An 18,227-nucleotide genomic window follows, 5' to 3' on the forward strand; every position below is an offset into this window, starting at 1 on the left:
CTTATTTATCTAGGCTTCAGTTAAGTTAAGTAATTGTCTTCTGAAGTGTATTAATATGTGTATTGATATGTATTGATATGTAAGCTATTTTATTGTTAAAAAAAGGGCATTTCCCAATTCCAACTGAAAATGGAAAATTTTGGAAGTTCACAAGAAACAAAATGTGAGCCCGATGTTATTCTCTAAACACATTGTGACAAACGCCATAAAGAATTAAGCCAAAATACTACAGGGAGATAAAATAAGAATAAAATCATAATCATGATTACAATATGATGAATCAGTAGGAATACAAACCATACCCACTTTTTTTTTTTTTAGTTTGACTATCACTTTGGAATAAGTAAGTTTGAATTTCCAACGAAGAACTGGTGACAATTGTAAGAAGAATAGAATTTATGCCAGTCATTCATGACCTACAGGTTTAATGAGTTGTCTCATAAAGCCTCTCTACTGACACAGTTAGTGATGAGTCCAGGAATGGTTAGAACATCGGAAAAACCTGAGGAGACACTCAAATGTTATGCAAGGGCCCATTAACTTAGAGGCCATGTGGCATTTCTCAACCCCCACGGCATGGCATCTAAATGGGACACAAGATGGAGCCAAGGAAATTAGCTCTGGCCCAGGAGCCTGGAACTGGGCACAACTGTTCCTGACTGTTTCTTTGCCTTGAATAAATGACAACATTCATGGGCTTCGGTTTCCTCCTGAGTAGAACGTGAAGTGGGACCTTTATTCCACACAATTGCTTCCAGAGCTAGCTGGCATCCTGCCCATCTAGAAAATGTGCCCAACATCTCAGGATACTTCCATGAGACTCTATAAACTAGCTACCGTCTCAACAAGTTGTAATAATTGGAGAAGTGATCCAACAAAGACTCAGATTTTTGAGTAAGAAAGTTAGGACTTGTGATAATTTCAGGGAGAAAAAGGTGGGCTAGTTTTACAAATACATTCACAGAGAATGCACACATGGTGCTGTGGCTCTCTAATGACATACTTAGCCCTCAGCCCAGGGTCACAGATAACATGCCTTCATTTTGAAACTCAAATGAAGTTGACCATACAAAAGGAATCCTTGGGTTACCCAAGAGACACTTTACCATGGGGATTTTGTTACACACTCCTTCATGTTCAAAAATTTTCGCTAAACCCGAGGAAGCATACTTATTGGTTATGCGTTGTCTTTCTGTGGTCACTTCAAAACATGGCGCAACTGTTGTCTTCTTTCAATTGCATGCTGGGTACCAGGTGAAGCTGGTCAAGAAGACCAGCTCTGTGATATGGAACTGAGGTTAGAGTGTCAAGAAAATAGGGTCTTAGTGCTACTTTGGACATTTCACTGGAGTCTTTATAATTCTATCTAAATTGCTGCCCTCCTGAGTAGGTCCCTTGCTCCTTCTCTGCCCTCCCCCATGGGCTATTGTTCTCCATACATTTCAGAGGCCAGAAATTCATCTCTGTGGCACATCGCCTAGTATTATATTAATGGAAATAGAGTGGCCAATTTTTATCTATTTGAAGAAGGCCAAGGTTGAGGAGTTGTAAAGTATGGTATGTGACTGATAGAGCAATTTGAAATTTCCAGATAACCAATGGACATGATGTGTTCATAGAACTGGAGAAAAGTGTATCGTTTTCACCTTGAGCAGTTTTTAGTACAATATTTGTTATAAGACAATGTGTTAAAGGCTAAAGCTTAGCATCACTGAATGTATATTGCCTGTTTGCTGTGGTATAATCATCAAAACTGGACTACAAATTTTTTTATAAGAATATAATTTTCTTAGCTTGTTTTCACTGTAGCATTAATGGTTGATTTCAGTAAGTGGCTCAAATAATCTAGGAGTTAGGGTACTCATGCTTTTTTACAAAGTTTTCTCAGATATTGGCTGAAGAACGAGGGGCAGACATAAATTTTTATGATATGTTTTTAATTTCTACTCTAAAGATACCACATGCAGTAAATAAATTGGATCTGTAAAAGCTATTAACAGTGTAATGTTATTTACCAGTCCACTGTTTCTATATTGGACAGAAGGGATTAGTGGTTGACCATTTTATAGGTGATAAATGATTTTCAAACATAATGGCCCAATGAAGACAGAGAAAAATTGTACAAGATACTAGGACTAGTACTCTAGTTACTACTTGGTGAAAAAAAGTGAGGTTCACTTTTAATAAATAGTTTCACTTTATTTCACATGCTCCATCAAATGGTATCTTCCCCAGTACATAAGTAAATATACATTTCTTGTTTCATTAAGTTCATATTGTGGCAGTGGCCAGAACCTATTGATTCATAAACATCAGAAATAAATTAGTTCTGAGTGCCTATTACTCATTCAACAAAAAAGCGAACAATGTGTTTTCTTTTTCCCCCACCAGTATGGTAAACTACTGGGTCAAGCTTATTTTATACTTTTAAACACTTCAAAGATAAGGTCAGGTATTGGTCACAGGTGCAACGATTAATATTTTCAGAAGAAAATTTGGGGATGTAAGAAATGACCTCTCCCCCTCCCGCCGTGTCATCTTTTCGTGAAAACTGTGTACACCCTCCAGGCTTTCTCTGCTCTCAGAAGAGCCTTCGTTACTTGGATCAAGGTCCCTCTCCACTGCTCTCTTCCAACCCAATGTGGAAACTGTGACCATCTTGACTCACCTACCTAGATACGGTTGGAACCCCAAGTGAGTCACTTTTAGAAGAGGCCAAAGGATGTCTTTGGTTCAGAGAATTCCCAATAGCAGGAAAGATATGATACAATTTCTGAGGGAGAAAAATGACTTGCAAGTGTAGAGGTATCTTCAGTCAAAAACCTATGAGCTTGAGTGCGTTGACTATGTGTCTATGTTTATTCTAATTGCTCCAATGAGATTGGTTTTATGAAGTTCCAGGAGAACGGTATGGTGACTTTTCTTTCTTCTTTGGTTTTTGTAGAAGAATTATTTGCTCGTCATTTTTATTACCATGCACATCGCCTCATGTCAAGTATATTAGGCTAATATCAATTCTCCTATCTGTTCGGTTAGCAATTTTGTCTGAGCTACAATTATTAGTACAGATGGAGGCATATGCTAGAATAAATCTCCAAAAATGTACCAGGAGAGACTTTATAGCATCATCCTCGTTGGGATGAGATTGGGTGAAAGACTTGGGAAGGAAATTTCTCTCACACACTTTTGTAACGACCTCATTTTCAGAATGACCTGGCCCAAGATTTGCCTGATCTTTGGTATCTCCTCATTTATGCTCACAGGTAATGATCACAAGCAAATGGTGTTCTGGAAGCAATTTCAGGCAGGCATCGTGTCTTCCGCCAGACACAAGAGCAGACTCATCTGATTAGCAGGATCCCCCCACCTCGGACTCGCTGTCTGTGCTTCTCGCACATTCATGAAGCTGAGACATGAACCAGGACCCCTGAGGCCCTTTCCCCACAAGTCCCGTGTTGAAACTGTGGTCTCTAAGCAGAGCTCGACCGAGTGAGCCGCCAAGAGGCTTGCTCTGAGTGTGGCACCACCAGGAGCTGTGCGTGGATGGTCTCAGCGGGGGGCTGCTCTGGTGTGGTTTACAAAGGGTATTTTGGAAGCAAATGCCGAGGAGCTCAGTGATTCAGAGGCATGTGACCCTGCCAGCTGGGATCTTAGGGAAGGCTGGGTCATCATCAGGAAACCGGCATCTGCTTTTCTGCTGTGTCAGCAAAATTCACAGCACAGAGAGTTTGATTCATTTTTTTTTAATCCCTGAAAGCTTAAGATAATTATTTTTCATAGCCACGTGAACTCTTATGATTAGCATCTTGATGGGGTGTTCATACTTATCGTGGAGACTCAGAGAGGCTAGATAGGTGCTCTAAGCGTAAATACATGTAGGAGGGACCCAGAACCATTTCTACTCAGTAGTAATTCTCTGAAATGTATGTGCAATCTGCATTCAAGCTACGGATAGAGATAAGAAAGAAAAAGTCTTATTATAGATCAGCAAGACAGGTACCCCTTCAACAGACTAAGTTCAACAGTTCAAAGAATTTTGCTATTAAGAAGAAACAAATCAGGCTTTTCTCTTCCGTGATTTGGGCTCACTGCACTTTACACTCCGCTTGCGGTGTTTGCGGGCTCGCCGTCTTAGGCACGTGGCACCAGGTAAGTTGGGCGGAATGATTTTTATTTTTACTTGAATTAACTTCAAAATGAAGGACAAAAATATCTTTGCTGACCCTAAATGAATGATCCAAATTCTTTAGATCATGTGGAAGCCAATCACTTGCTTCCCTTTAAACTTGGTAGGTCATGAATGTCAGAGATGAAAAAAATTATACTTGATCCATTTTCTTACAATCCCAGCCAACCATGTCCATTAAAAAGAAAGGAAAGCCTAGCAGATTCTGGTTACATACTAAATCACAAGTGCCCAGTGGCTTTTGAGCATGGCATCTATAAAATCTTAAATAATTAACATCTACAATCCTGTGCCCATGGTTCTCCCGACGGTAAAGCAGCTGACTTCTTTCTGGGTATCATATACATACTTTCCATCTCTTTCTTAAAAAAAAAAAAAATGGTTTCCCATTTAAAATCGTTTTTTTTTTAATTGAGGGTAAATGGAGGCAGGTGGGCGATCACACCCAATCTCCCTCACATAGCTCAGAGGGATGGCCGAGGAGACAAACGTTGTCACCAAGGGGACACTCACCAGAAAGACGGCATGGCGACACAACGCGTAGGACAGCTAGAGCGGTTTTCTGGTTTTCATTTTCGAGCACGTCCCCCCTTCTCACATGTTCATTTATACTTGTCAGAGGAGCAGACTTGACTACGTAAATACTTTTGCTAATAAGAAGCCTTTTTTTTTTTTTAACAGCACTATTTTAAAAATAGCTATTCAACATAACAATCTTAATGTTAATGCACCAAATTACAGTTTTCAACAATGTAAGTGAGCATAGCCTGTCCCCCTCAGCACACATCTGGTGTGTACTTGTTAGACACAGATGGATACGGCGGTCTCCGTATCTGTCTACAGATGCACACACGCGCACAGACAGGCACACACACAGCAGAGCTCCAAGACCTGGCTCAGCAGAGCGTTCTAGATCTCGGGTTCCCTTCATTTTCACCGGGGCTTATTTATATGGAGAGTCAAGATGCCATTTGTCGACCTTGCTGGCTGTGTCTCCATCCGAACCTTCCATGCCACACAGCTTGCGGTGGGTGACGTTATGTCTAAGGACAGACCCCGCCACGGGACGGGAGGGCTGAGCCACGAGGACGAGGACGGGGTCCTGCCCACCCCCCCAGGCACCACCCGGTGTGGGCCACTTTCCACGGTGCCCAGAACCAAAGAATTTCATTTAAATGACTGTAGCTACGATTTGGAGTCTTATTTTTGTAAAACATAGATTCCCCACCCCCCCAACCCCCCAGAAATTCAATAAATAAAGACTTAGCCACAGAGTCGAGGAAGCAGAACTCCAGTCTGTGACGTGCCCCTGGGACCGGGCCGAGACCCGGCCCGCTCGCATTTCAGCCGCGACGGGTGTTCCAGGAGGCTGGGGGGCAGCGGCCCCCGCGGCGGGTGCGGACGGGCTGTGTCCGGCGGCGGCGGCTCTCCGGCGGTCACTGGATGAGGCTGGAGCTGGAGCTGAACCCGTAGCTGCCCGCCCGGGACAGAGCCTGCGTCTCGTCGCTCTGCTCCGAGGCGTAGCTGGGGAACGTCTGTGCGCGCGACATCTTCGAGGAACCGAACCCGTGGCCTGCGGGAAGGGAAGGAAGGAGAGGTGCGCTCAGAGACATCCAGGGAGGCAGCGGGATAGACTGAAAAAACCCAAACCCAAACCAACAACAAGGCGACAAGGCCGGGGCCCACACATCCTCCCAAGAGAGCCCCAGGTAAGGACACAGGTGCGGGACGCGGACAACTCGGCGCTTTATTCCTCTTGGAGTTAAAAATGTATTCAGGGCGCAAGAGTTTCAAGGGTGTCTTGTCAAACATTCGGATGCCAGGGAGCTGGGTACGCTTTCTAGAGATCTCAGACTTCTAGTAGCCTCCAGCTATTGGAACGCAAGCAGAAAAGCTTTTCTGGAAAAAAAAAAAAAAAAAAAAGCTCTTTTTGATGGAGAGCCTGTGAGCTGCATTCTTTTCTTCTGTACTCCCTTTAGGCACACAAAAGCAAATTACATACTTTCTTAAAACGTTTTTTGAGCAGGCAAATGACGCTGTATCCCAGCCAGTAACCACCAATTAGCAAGAAGATCTTTCACAATTGGAGACATCAAGGCCCTGACTTCTCCTGTGGGGTCCGTGAGTAACTGAACCCACTTGGTGATATGAGTAACCGAAACAATAAACCTTCATGGTTACTAAAGTGGCCAGAAAGTTGAATCTTCTAGAAAATAGATTGAAGGAAAATTCTATCTATGCTTCTGGGAGTTCAGACGCATCCCTGAAACGAAACATTTGTCTAATGCAAACGGAAACAGAAGCGACCACCGAGGAGCTTGTCAGAATGCCGGCAACAGAGCGAGAAAACGTCCCCCTTATCCGGGGGCCTCCGCAACCTTTTCTTGACCAGGAATTGATTGTTCTTCGTGCTTGAGACTGAGCTTAGTGAGCAGAAGACACTGGATCTGGTGTGCTCGGTCCTTCCAGAGTGTCTGTTTCAGCCAAACGAGAAGATGTCTCGAGCCTGATGGGCAATGTTTCTGGTCTCTGTCAGGAGGGATGGAGGCCGGACAGTCCACTCGCACAGAGGTGACGAACATCTCGCCCTTCTCCTCCATGAGGTCACGCGCCTAAAGCCAGTTTCATCACCAGGTGAGTGTGGTGACTTGGAAAACATCCGTGCAGTGTCGGGAGTTTGGGGTCCAGGGAGAAATGCAAATGAATTGGGTAATAAAAGGCTAATTGAACTGGTAGAACCACTTAAGGTTAAAAAACTGTGAGAGTGAAATCTTGCTTTTTACATAAAAATCACTTTCAATTCACTGTTGGCCTAATTCCCTTGTAGATTAAGTCTCCCCACGAGCAGATTAGGGGAGGAGGGAGATGTGGCCATTTCCTCTTTGCCTTGCCCTCCGGCAGCTCCTGGGGTTTGGCCAGCCCCACCTCCTTCTGAGATTCTGGACCTTTCTGCTCCCTGCCCTGCCTCTCCCAGGGCGCCCTAACCACATTTCCTCTCTTTGCTCTTTGCCTCTGCAGGTAGGAAGGCTGCCCGCTGTTGTCCGTCCTTCACAATTCCTGGTTGGTTCCATCTCTTCCCTGCCCTCCCAGGTCAATAGTTCTTTAAAGTCTTTTAAACCCATCCGGTTGTGTCTTCTCTATCCTGTAGGGCCCTGATGCTGCAAGGAGGAACACTGGATCTGGGAAGAGTCAGAAAAGTGGAGAAGTGAGGGGTGAAGTCAGGGGTGGGAACTCAGAGCTAACAGACCAGATCCGCACGCTGCTTCTCCTACTTGTAGGAGTAATAACCTCGTAAGCCTCGCTTTGTCTCTTGAGTTCTGGGTTTCCTTAGCTGCAAATTCTGGATGACATGAGTGGTGCTGTACGACTCGTTTGATTCTGAAACCAATGCACTGTAACTGAATTCAGACATGTTACACCATAGTGAAAAGAGAGGTGACCACCAAGGTCACCTAGATGGGACGGTCAGAGAGGCCCTTCTGAAGAAGGTGGCATTTCCACATGGTACTTATGTGACAAAGTTATGAGAGAGTAATGTGATATGAAAAAAAAATCACTTAAACATTTTAATAGTTTTGCCTCCTTATCTCAGCATTGACTTCCCAGACGATAATTCACGTTCTCACAAGTGGAGCTGCAGGCATTTATCAGCATAAACCAGCCAGAAATTCTAATATTAAGACAGTGCTCCTGGCCTCAGTTTTATCTTATTTAAAAAACGAATGAGAAATACCCAAAAGAGAGCAGTATCAGGGATCACCCTTAGTTCACACTTCTTGTGGGCTAAAAGCGAAGGCTTGTAAGTTGTGGATTCGGGAAGAGTCTGGCACACTCAGCGTTTGACCCTAGAATCTTGAGTGTGAAAATTCAGTCACACAACTGCTCTTTGTCAGACATGAGCTAATACAGTTCAACACCCCACAGGAGAGACACGGGAATGGGAAGTCCAGTCCCTGCCTTCAGAAGTGGTTCACAGGCTGCTTCGGGAATGGTGGTTGATCATGGAGAGACAAACAGAAACACGAAAGAAGGATGCACACAACCCGTGCTTTCCAAGATCTGGCAGGGCGCCAACGGGGCTGAGGAGAGAGCTGTGGACATCATGTCAACCACAACTGCCCTGTGCTCCCTGTGTTTTGAGGATTGGGTGAACCACCACCTGGGAAGATGCCTGGAACTTGGAGGTACCCAGCAGATGCTAGTTTTCTCCCTTCTGTCTCTGCCCAGTGGGCCCAGATTCTTTTTTATGTGTTCTTGTTCAATGTCTACGCTTTCTCCCCTGGGTCAGCAGTGGCCCCTCACTGTGCTGGGCTTTGAACATTATTCTCCTTCAAGGGCAACATTACTTTCATAGGCTCCTCTATGAACAATTTCTAGTCTAACTGGAAATTAAATTATTATTATTATTATTTTTACTTCAACCATTTCTTTACAGACAATTCACAGATGATGCTATTTAATGCTTATCACAAAAATAGCATACCTCAATCAGAACTGTACAGATGAAGGCTTAATGAGTACTGTTTGATTATGTCAACAATGAGTAAGAGGAGAAGAGAGAGAAATAATTAAGCATTTTCCCCACATTTATTTGAATTATGCCCGTTGGCACTGTTGATGAAAACAGAACAGAAATCAACTTTGTGGCTTCAATTAAACACTTGCTAGAATAGACTGTTCACACCACTAAACAGAGACTCTATTTAAATTCTTCCTACACTTTCCATCCAGATCATCCCCTAAAGAAAAAGGAGCTGAATACGTACATGGGGAATGTGGGGAATTCTGAAACTTAAAAGCAACAAATTTGCTAATGGTCCTGGTCTATCTTAAAAGTCTCTTTACATTTTTGTTTCTATTGCAGTGTATATTCATGTTTGTCTTAAAAGAAAATCATATTTTCCACCCATATTTTCAGGAAATGTTAATAAGCTGGGGAAAAACCCCATATTTCCCTGGCCTTTGGAAGTACTCTCTGGAATGACACGTCATGACATCTCTCTACCCATGCTACGTGCACGACCCCCAGACAGAAGAACACAGTTCCATTCCATAGACAAGGAAATATATTGGATATTGAGACCCTGAGAATATTTGCTCATTCTAACAAAATGATGCGACTCCTCTCAGGGCCAGAAACTTAAACACCACAGGACAAGGAAGGCGAAGTCACTCTAGCCACAAAGGGCTAACACTCAGGAGCACCCTGAAAGATTCAAACCAGTGAAGACCTGGCAGGAACGCAGATGCCGTGGAAAATGACCAGACAGTCACATCACACCTAGAAAAAAGCCCAGAACGACAGCACTTTATCCACACCCTCCCTGTCCGGAGGAAGGAAGAAGTGCGCTTCCCCATTATGATGGCACCTGGTTTTCTGTGCTCACGGAGACATCCGTGTTCTTTACCTAAGACATAAAAGAAATGGTTTCTTTAGCAGGTCAGAAGGGTCCCAAAGCATAGCACTCCTGCTTATTAATTGGTAAGAATTTAGATACTTGATTTGAATTTGTTTTATTACTTGGTTGGGATCTGGGAGAGAGGGAAGGGGGTTGTCTGTTTAAATAATAAAACAATTTTTTAAAGGGAAGAAAAGAAGCCCCCAGTAAAACAGTGGCTTCGGGAGGCACGGGGCAGGCAAGGAGAAAGGCATCAACAGCCATCAGGCCTGAGTAGACACGGAGGAGGAGCCGTGTTCCTTCACAAGGGCTTTCTGAGGGCGGGGAGGACGAGGGTGGGGACCAGGGGTGGACGCTGCAGGACAGAGTGCAGGAGTGGCCGGGGCGGGGGGCCAGAACAGGGGGCGCTAGGAGCTCTCACAGCAGGGGACCATGGGCCAGGATTTTTCGGGGGCGTCTAATACTTGAATGTTTTCCTGGTGGGCAGGATAAATGGAAGCTAGACACGACGGGGGAGTGGCCTGGAGCTGTGGCAAGTGTGGTCATGGGGACTCAGCACCTCCTCGTTGTGCCTGCAGACGCCGGGGACTCACTGCCCACATCTTTTCTGGACGCTGTATTTGGCTTTTACTCAGTTCAGTCTAATTTCAGTTCAAACCAGACTATGTTTTAGTTGGGTCTGTGGGTTCTCCTAGCGGGTGCTTCTGAAATTCCAGTGGAGAGTTTAGGCTCCCAGTAACTTCATGGCCCCCACCCCGTTTTTGAAGATTTTATTCATTTATTTGAAAGAGAGAGAGAGCATGAGTGAGGGGAAGGCGGGAGGGACAGAGGGAGAGGGAGAAGCAGGCTTCCTGCTGAGCGGGGCTCTATCCCAGGACCCTGAGATCACGACCTGAGCCGAACGCAGAAGCTTAACCCACTGAGCCACCCAGGCGCCCCATAGAAATATCATTTAAAAATTCCTCATATCAGTGCTATGACGTGAAATTGCATATCCTTATTCTCCCGGTGGGGAAAAGCAAATCGAAGCCCACAGGTCTTTACCCACTGGTACAGCTGACAAGCAGAGGGGCAGAGAGGCAGACCTAGTTCTGGAAACCGAAGCCAAAATCTTGCTGACATTTTGCTACATTTCCTCACAGAACTCTCTCTTTCTCTCTTTTTTGGTATTTTGTTGTCTCTTAATTTTTTTTTTTTTTTAATTTGGACACATGGATTTTTCTGCTCTTGTTATTTTTTTACCTTTTACTTTTAAAAGTTGATGTACAATTGAGAAATGTGCTTGTATATATGGCGAGGGCACAAGGTGATGACTTGATGTACACGTACACGGGGTACACTGTGGAACGGTCATCAAGATCATTAACACACCCATCACCTCACAGGCCTCATTCCGAGTCGTGTGTGCGGTGAGAATGTTGAAGATCTACTCTCTGCAGCTGTCAAGCACACACACCGTTTTCCTACCCGTTGTCACCAAGCTCTACCCTGGAGCCTCGAAGGCATTCCTCTCACAAGTGAAAATTCGTTTCCTTGGCTGACATCTCTCCATGTCCCCCTCCCCGCAGCCCCACGGCCACCACCACTCCATTCTTGGTTTCCTCACAGAACTTTTTCAACATCTGTTTAGTGGAGGATACAGCAAAGCTTCAGAGCAGAAATACCAACCGTCACGACTCAATCCCGACAGATGTGAATAGAGTTCCTCTGAAGTATGTCGTCAAAGAACGAAAACAACTCAAGCTGTGCCTTTGTCAACTCAGGCTGGCCTAACAAAGTACCTCAGACCCGGGGCCTGAACCAGAGAAATGATGTTTTCACAGTTCTGGAGGCCGGAAGGCCTAGATCCAGGCGTGAGAGGGGTTGGTTTCCAGGGAGGACGCTGTCCTTGGCTGCTCTCTGCCCGAGTCCTGACCCGGGTTCTTCTCTGTGCTTTCCTGTGGTCTCTTTCTTCCTCTTCTTCTGAGGAACCCAATCCTGTAGGATCAGGGCCCCACACTTATGACCTCATTGAACCTTAACTACCTCCCTAAAGGCCCTATTTCCAAATACAGTCACATTTGAGGTTAGGGCTCCAATCCATAAATTCTGGGGGGACACAGGTCAGTGCAGAGCAAGCCGTCATCAGTGAAATGGATGAGGACATGTTAACTTAAGATGAGGGAGGTGACGCTTTGTCCTTTGCTAGGAATTACTGTATCCTTAACATTTTCTTGAGGAGGTATTTGTACATGTTAGTAAAGTTATGTAATTCAGTTTAAGATTACATAAAATGATTAAATATCACATGTCATCTCTCACCCTTCACATTGCCAAAAAAAAATTAAAAGTTTAATGGTTGATTTATGCCATTAAGTTTCTGAAATAAACTGTCAGTTTGCATTGCACTCATTTACACTCCCACATAGAGGTAAAAAAGTATTTTCTTAACGTTAGTAAGATCTGGATATTATTAGCCTTTTACTTTTTTCAAGTTGAAGGACGTTTCCAAGTTGAAAAACTGCATCTTGTTATTTAGCTAATTTCCTTTAGCTACATGAAGTGTTTAATTTTTTTTTTGAAGCCAAATCCGACTTTGTGTTTTCTGAGTCTTGTGTCTTGGTAATAAGTCTCCCCTTGTCACAGGTTATTAAAATATTTTCTTATAAGCTGTTTTATACATATATTTTCATAATTTCTTATGCTGTCTTCGGCTCTTTGATTTATTGGGAATCTCTCTTCATGCATGGCCTAGGTTAAGGAGGCCTGTATTGTGTGATGGTTTATAGCGTTAGCCTTGAAGGAATACTGCTCGGGTTTGGGTCCCAGATTCATCCCTTACTAGTTGGGGGACAACTGGAGAGATGTCACTTCTCTGTCCTGTTGATTCCTCACGTGTGCAATGGCCATCATAATAGATCAGAATCATGTTTTAGATTAATTAATAGTAATAACTTCGTATAAGACTGTATGGCGTTGGTGTCAGGCTACTACCCCAAGAACATGGTATTGTACCATACACACGTGCACACACATGCACACGTGTGCACATCCATGCATACGAGGTGTCATTAGCTCATTTCGTCATCACAGCAACTTGCTGCTGAGGTGGTGAGAAAGTGTTTGCAACAGTGTCTGGTGTTGGTCCTCTGTCACCTGTTTTGTCCTCTGGAATTATCAGGAACTTCTCTATTCCTAGTCTTAACAGCTTCATGATGACGAGTCTTGCTTCAAGTCTTTTTTTCAGACTTTATGAGTTTTTTCAATCAAGGATCCATGGTTTCTAGTTTTCTGGGAAATATTTCTGAGTTATTATAATTTTTTGTTAATTATTACCTTTCCACCATCTTCTTCGTGTGCACGCTCTCTCCCAACACTGTGTTCCTTTCCCAAATCATCTTTATTTATATGTTCTGGACAGATCTTGTAATTCTCCAGTGTGTTCTATTTTCACACTCTTTTTTTGTTGCTTTACCTTGTGGAGATTTGAGATTTGCTTAACCTCATCTTCCAAGTTTCCTAAGTAATCAAAAATTCCACTACTCTAATTTTAATTTGCAAAAGCTTTTCTACTCCTTTTCCTTTCTCTCCCTTGTTCTCCTTTTAAAAATATGTACTTGTGCATGTATTATTCTTAATGATGGCACTCTCAGCCCCAAAACTACGGGTCTTTTTTGTTTACTTCATAAGTGGACATCTAAATATTTTTTTTTTAAAGGCTTAAAATGTATTTTAATAAGTTGATGCTGTATTACTGCTCCATTTCTCAGAAAAACTCTAAAGGTATCAGGGACAAATCAAACATGGTACACCAATAAAAAAAAAATGCACAGCATAACTACCTAAGATAGGCAAGGCTAAGAGCTACTGTCCAACCTTCAGCATCCAGCAACCCTGTTCCCCAGATTGTACTAGGCCTATCAAGAAAAGCTGTGAACAGCAACATCATAGACACAAAAGGGCCGTTCCTGGGTTGTCCAAACCCAAGAAAAAAGATGGAGGCAACTTAACACGAGATTTTTTAAAGATACACTAAAATGAAAATCTCTAAGAGAAAATGTCTTCCTTAGGACATGAAGGGGTAATATATGGGATATAACAGAACCGTATGTATGCTGTCTGTGACCTCTGTGGACATTTGCCTGAATTCCCATCTGTGAATGAAAGGAACAACGGGGCTAAGGTCATTGGGGGATTTATTTTTGTGGTGTATGTGGCAGTGTCTCTGGGGTTGAAGGGTATAATGAGAAACCAAATAGAACAGGATGGACAAAGAATGGAATGATCAAGATTAATGGGGGCTCTAACTGGATCCATTTTGCCATGGTTCCCCCCACCCCAGGCCCTCAACAATCACATGAGACTTCAGGAATGCACCACACAGAATTGATTAGTTAAACGATATACCACACTGAACTGATTTGTTAAATATCGCCCCTCCCTTGCCCTCAGCCTCCAGCAAACTCCCTCAGAGTAGTACAGGCAAGGAAGACCTAACTATTGGGAGGAATCCCTAACACTTCAGGGCAGATTTCTGGCTAGTCCAAAAAGGGTCCTTCTTTAAAGGGTTTTTGAGAAACTAGACATTGAAATTTTTATTAGTATCGGCAACGTTTGTTTGGAGCAAATTCAGCTCCAGGAGCTGCACGGTTGAATGCAGGAGGGGTTCCACCAATTGCCCCCATTCCTTCCATTGTAGCAGCTTGGCCAAAGCGTTCAGTTGTTGGTGGGGTCAATCCCAAGGTTCCATCTGGCATCATAGGGGCAGGTCCTGGAGGAGCTGGGGTACCAGCTAGCACTGGAGCAGGGGGCATGGCGCCTCTGTTGTTTATTCCCATAGCACCTCCCATAGCCATCTCCTGTTCTCTCGCATCAGGGAATGTTCCCTTGAATCCTTCCTGCTGTCGCCGCATCATTTCTTCCTGTTGCCGTCGCATCTCTTCCTCGCGGCGCCTACGCTCCTCCTCCTGCCTGAGCTCCAGCTGCTTTCGTTTTTGCACTTCTTGGTTGTGCAGCTCCTCCATCCTCCGAAGTTCTTCCTGGCGCCTCATCAAGTCCTGTCTCATCAGCATCACCTGGTGCTCATGGCGAGCAGCCTCCATCTCCAGCTCCAGCTTCTCACGAGCCTCCTTGATGTTGCGGTCCACTTGGTCCTGCTGCTGCTTCTCCATCTCAATGAGTGCCTTCCAGCGCATGGCATACTCATACTCGAAGGAGCCAAGCTGTGCAAATCTGGGTGGCTGCTCTCGCTCCTTGTGAAACTCCTGGTTCTTTATAACCAGCTTCTCTGGAAGTCCCTCTTCATCCTCCAATTGGTCCATGGGCTCCACAGTCACAGGCCGAGGAAATGTGGTTAGCAGGAAGGAGCCTTCACTGCACCTGTCCAGAGCTTTCCGAGCAGCTGGCTTCCCTGAGAATTCAACAATGCCTTTTCCTGAGGGCCTTCCTCGATCATCCGCAATGACCACAGCCCTTCCCACCTGGCCAAACACCGAAAAGGCTTCCTCCGGCAGTTCATTGGAAACATACTGAGGAAGGTTTCGGACTGTAAGGGATGCACTATGGCAGGCAAAGCGCACACGCAGCTGCTTTCCACGGAGTGGCATGTTGTCCAGTTCTACTTTGGCAATCTCCGCTAGGGTTCGTGTTTCCAAGCGGATAAAGCCAAAGCCCTTATCCTTATGAATGAAGACTTCGCCTGCCTTCCCATATTTCTCAAATAGTTTCCTCATCTCCTCCCCAGTGATGTCAGGAGGAAGATTGCCCACAAAGAGACGGCTACGTTGGGTGAAGGTCTTCTCTCCTGGTTTCCTAAAATTCTTCAGGTCGATAGTCAAGCCTTCATTCTGGCTGCTGGCCTGTTGCCCATTTGCAGGTATTGGTGGCGGTGGCGGCTGCTGCTGTTGCTGCTGGTGGTGCTGCTGGTGGTGATGCTGATGATGCTTCCTTGGAGTATGGTTTTGCTTCTCCAAGTTAAAGGTTTTATTGCTCTGCATTTTTGCACCCCTCTACCACTGTTCTCTCCTCAGAGTAACGGCAACCGACATCTAACTATTTTTTATGCAAATCTTTAAAACTCAGAAATTTTTGAATGGGAAAAATGCTTATTATTTAATGTTATGTAGTACTTAGCCTACCAATGGGTTATTAACCACATTCTAATGCTGAAAAAAAATCAGACATAATGTAGTTTATAATATCTTAATTTGCCTTAAAGATAGTTTGATTTGATTCGTACAGAATTACATTTATATTACCTATTTCTAGAATTAAAACAGCATTAGATCCATTATTCCAGTTGATGTAGAATCCATTTATTCCTACTGCTTGCATTTAATTTCTTTTGTGTTCTACTTACCTATTGGAATATTAATTTTCTACAACTGTAATCCCTTGGAAAAACTTAGCTGAACTCTTCACTGTTAGCAGAATTCATCTGAGTAATTGCGGAATTTAGAAGTAATCTGTAGCAGCCAATAAAATGGTAAATATTAACATATAATCTAAGCTGAAAGACAGTACAAAGGGTGGAAATTACTTGGAATGAAAATTCATTAATGTTGACCAACAACATTTTATTGCTATTTTTAAAGGTTCATTTATAACATTTAAAATGTGTTAATAAAATTATATATAGCTATATCTTTGTTTTCATTTTGAACACAATTATTTGTAGATAGTTTAAGCAATCAAGGAACCATTTAAGATCATGAAGTAGAGTACTCCAGTTCACGTAGAGATCTCCAGAACTATAATCTGAGGAATTTTAACAAATTTACTGAAAATCCACATTAATCTACAAATCAATGACAAGAATACACATCAGCTGACTGTCCCTCAGATAATGTTTTAGGGAGAAAATGGAACATTTTATTTGCTATAATTCTTTCCTAAAAAATTTAAACTAATGCAAAGAAACACTTTTGCATGACAATGAGACTTCCCTACACATATACTTAGAGATTTGTGTTACAATAGAAATGTTACAGAGAAATTTACTGAATATCACATAAGTTTACCTAGGAGAAAGTTTGCCACATGGTTAGACTAGATCTGGGGAATGTTAATGAAACTGTTTAAAATTTATGACCGGGTTTTCATATAATGCAGCAGTCTTATTCTGCCATAGATACAAGGTTAAACTTGCATTTGCTCTGAGGCCTTCTGAAATGAGTTTGAAGATATGCATCAAAAATTTGTTTAGTGCTTGACAAAGATTCCGAGTTTTATTTATTTTTCGAAGTTTTTACTTAAATTTTGGTTAGTATACGATATAATATTGGTTTCTGGTGTACATTATAGTGATTCAACACTTCCACACAACATCGCAAGTGCTTCCTTAATCTCATTCTACCTCCCTTCTGGTAACTGTTCTCTACGCTTAAGAGTCTGTTTCTTGGTTTGCCTGTCTCTCTCTTTTAACTCTTTGCTCATTTGATTTGTTTCTTAAATTCCACATGAGTGAAATCTTTTGTTATTTGTCTTTTCTCTGATTTTTTTTGCTTAGTATCATATTCTCTAGCTCCATCCTTGTCATTGCAAATGGTGAGAGTTCATCATTTTTTATGGCTGAGTAATATTCCCTGCTGTGTGTGCATGTGTGTGTGTGTGTGTGCATGCATGTGTGTGTTTGTATACACTTCATATATATATATATATATATATATATATCTCACATCTATAATTTGGCTATTGTAGATGATGCTGTTATAAACACCAGGGTGCATGTATTCCTTTAAATTAGTATTTTTATATTCTTCAAATAAAAACCTAGTAGTGCAGTTGCTGGATTGTAGAGTAGTTCTACTTTTAACTTTTTGAAAAATATCTGTACTGTTTTCCACAGTGGCTGTACCAGTGTGCCTTCCCGTCAACAGTGAAAGGGGGTTCCTTTTTCTCCATACCTTCACCAACACCTGTTGTTTCTTGTATTGTTGATTTTAGCCATTTGACAGGTGGGAGGTGAGAGAGCTCATTGTGATTTTGACTTGAATTTCCTTAATGAGGAGTGATGTTGAGCATCCTCTCATGTGTCTTTTGGCCATCTGTATGGACAAAGATCTGATTTTTAATCTCCTTCTCTGTAGCAGTTTGCGTAGAGCTCTTCCTTCTAATAACTGATTGGATTGATTTTTCAGAGACCTGGGAAACATTCCAATAACCATAAATGGAATTTCGTCTTCTTATATTTGTAAATATTTCCTTTGCGAGTCTAAGAACACAATGCCCAAATTGTCATGCCTTTCAAACTCTTTATATCTCACCAGTATGGATTACAGACCTCATGATGCTAATAGTGAATACAAAAATCCAAAAGGCATGTGGTAGGAGATGAGACTGGGAGATGGAGAGGGAACACGCCATGGACAGTTAGATCCTACTAAGCAGATTGGATTTTTTTTGCTAAGGTGACAGGAAACTTTTGAATGATTTTAATAAGGTAAGTGACTGGATGAGATGTGTGGTTCAAAATCACACTCAATGAGTCTGTGGAGTACCTGTTCTCAACCCTTTTTGCATCCTAACGCATTTGATGGATAGAATGTAGCCCTGATAGAAAAAGTTCTCACGGAAGTCTACTACAAACATAAAAAGATGCCTTTGGTTTTATGTACATTTCCCAGGACTTCCTTCTAATTCTTCCCCATTTTCTCCAATTAATT

General features: G+C 42.9%; 2 protein-coding genes across 2 annotated transcripts in view; both read right to left on the reverse strand.

Annotated features, from left to right (window-relative positions):
* Positions 1–2,544: 2,544 nt before the first annotated feature.
* DOK6 (docking protein 6) overlaps positions 2,545–18,227 on the reverse strand; it is a 376,586-nt gene continuing 360,903 nt past the window's right edge. Inside the window, exon 8 of the mRNA XM_032309552.1 lies at positions 2,545–5,759. Within this exon, the coding sequence (XP_032165443.1) occupies positions 5,623–5,759 (137 nt within the window). The 3' untranslated portion in view covers positions 2,545–5,622. The remainder of the gene's footprint in view (positions 5,760–18,227) is intronic.
* LOC116571573 (non-POU domain-containing octamer-binding protein-like) lies at positions 13,716–15,601 on the reverse strand. The gene has a single exon (XM_032309551.1). It carries the CDS (start codon positions 15,558–15,560, stop codon positions 14,163–14,165), a length of 1,398 nt encoding a protein of 465 aa, XP_032165442.1. The 5' UTR covers positions 15,561–15,601; the 3' UTR covers positions 13,716–14,162.

Source organism: Mustela erminea, chromosome 13, assembly GCF_009829155.1.
Source record: "Mustela erminea isolate mMusErm1 chromosome 13, mMusErm1.Pri, whole genome shotgun sequence".
NCBI lineage: Eukaryota > Metazoa > Chordata > Mammalia > Carnivora > Mustelidae > Mustela > Mustela erminea.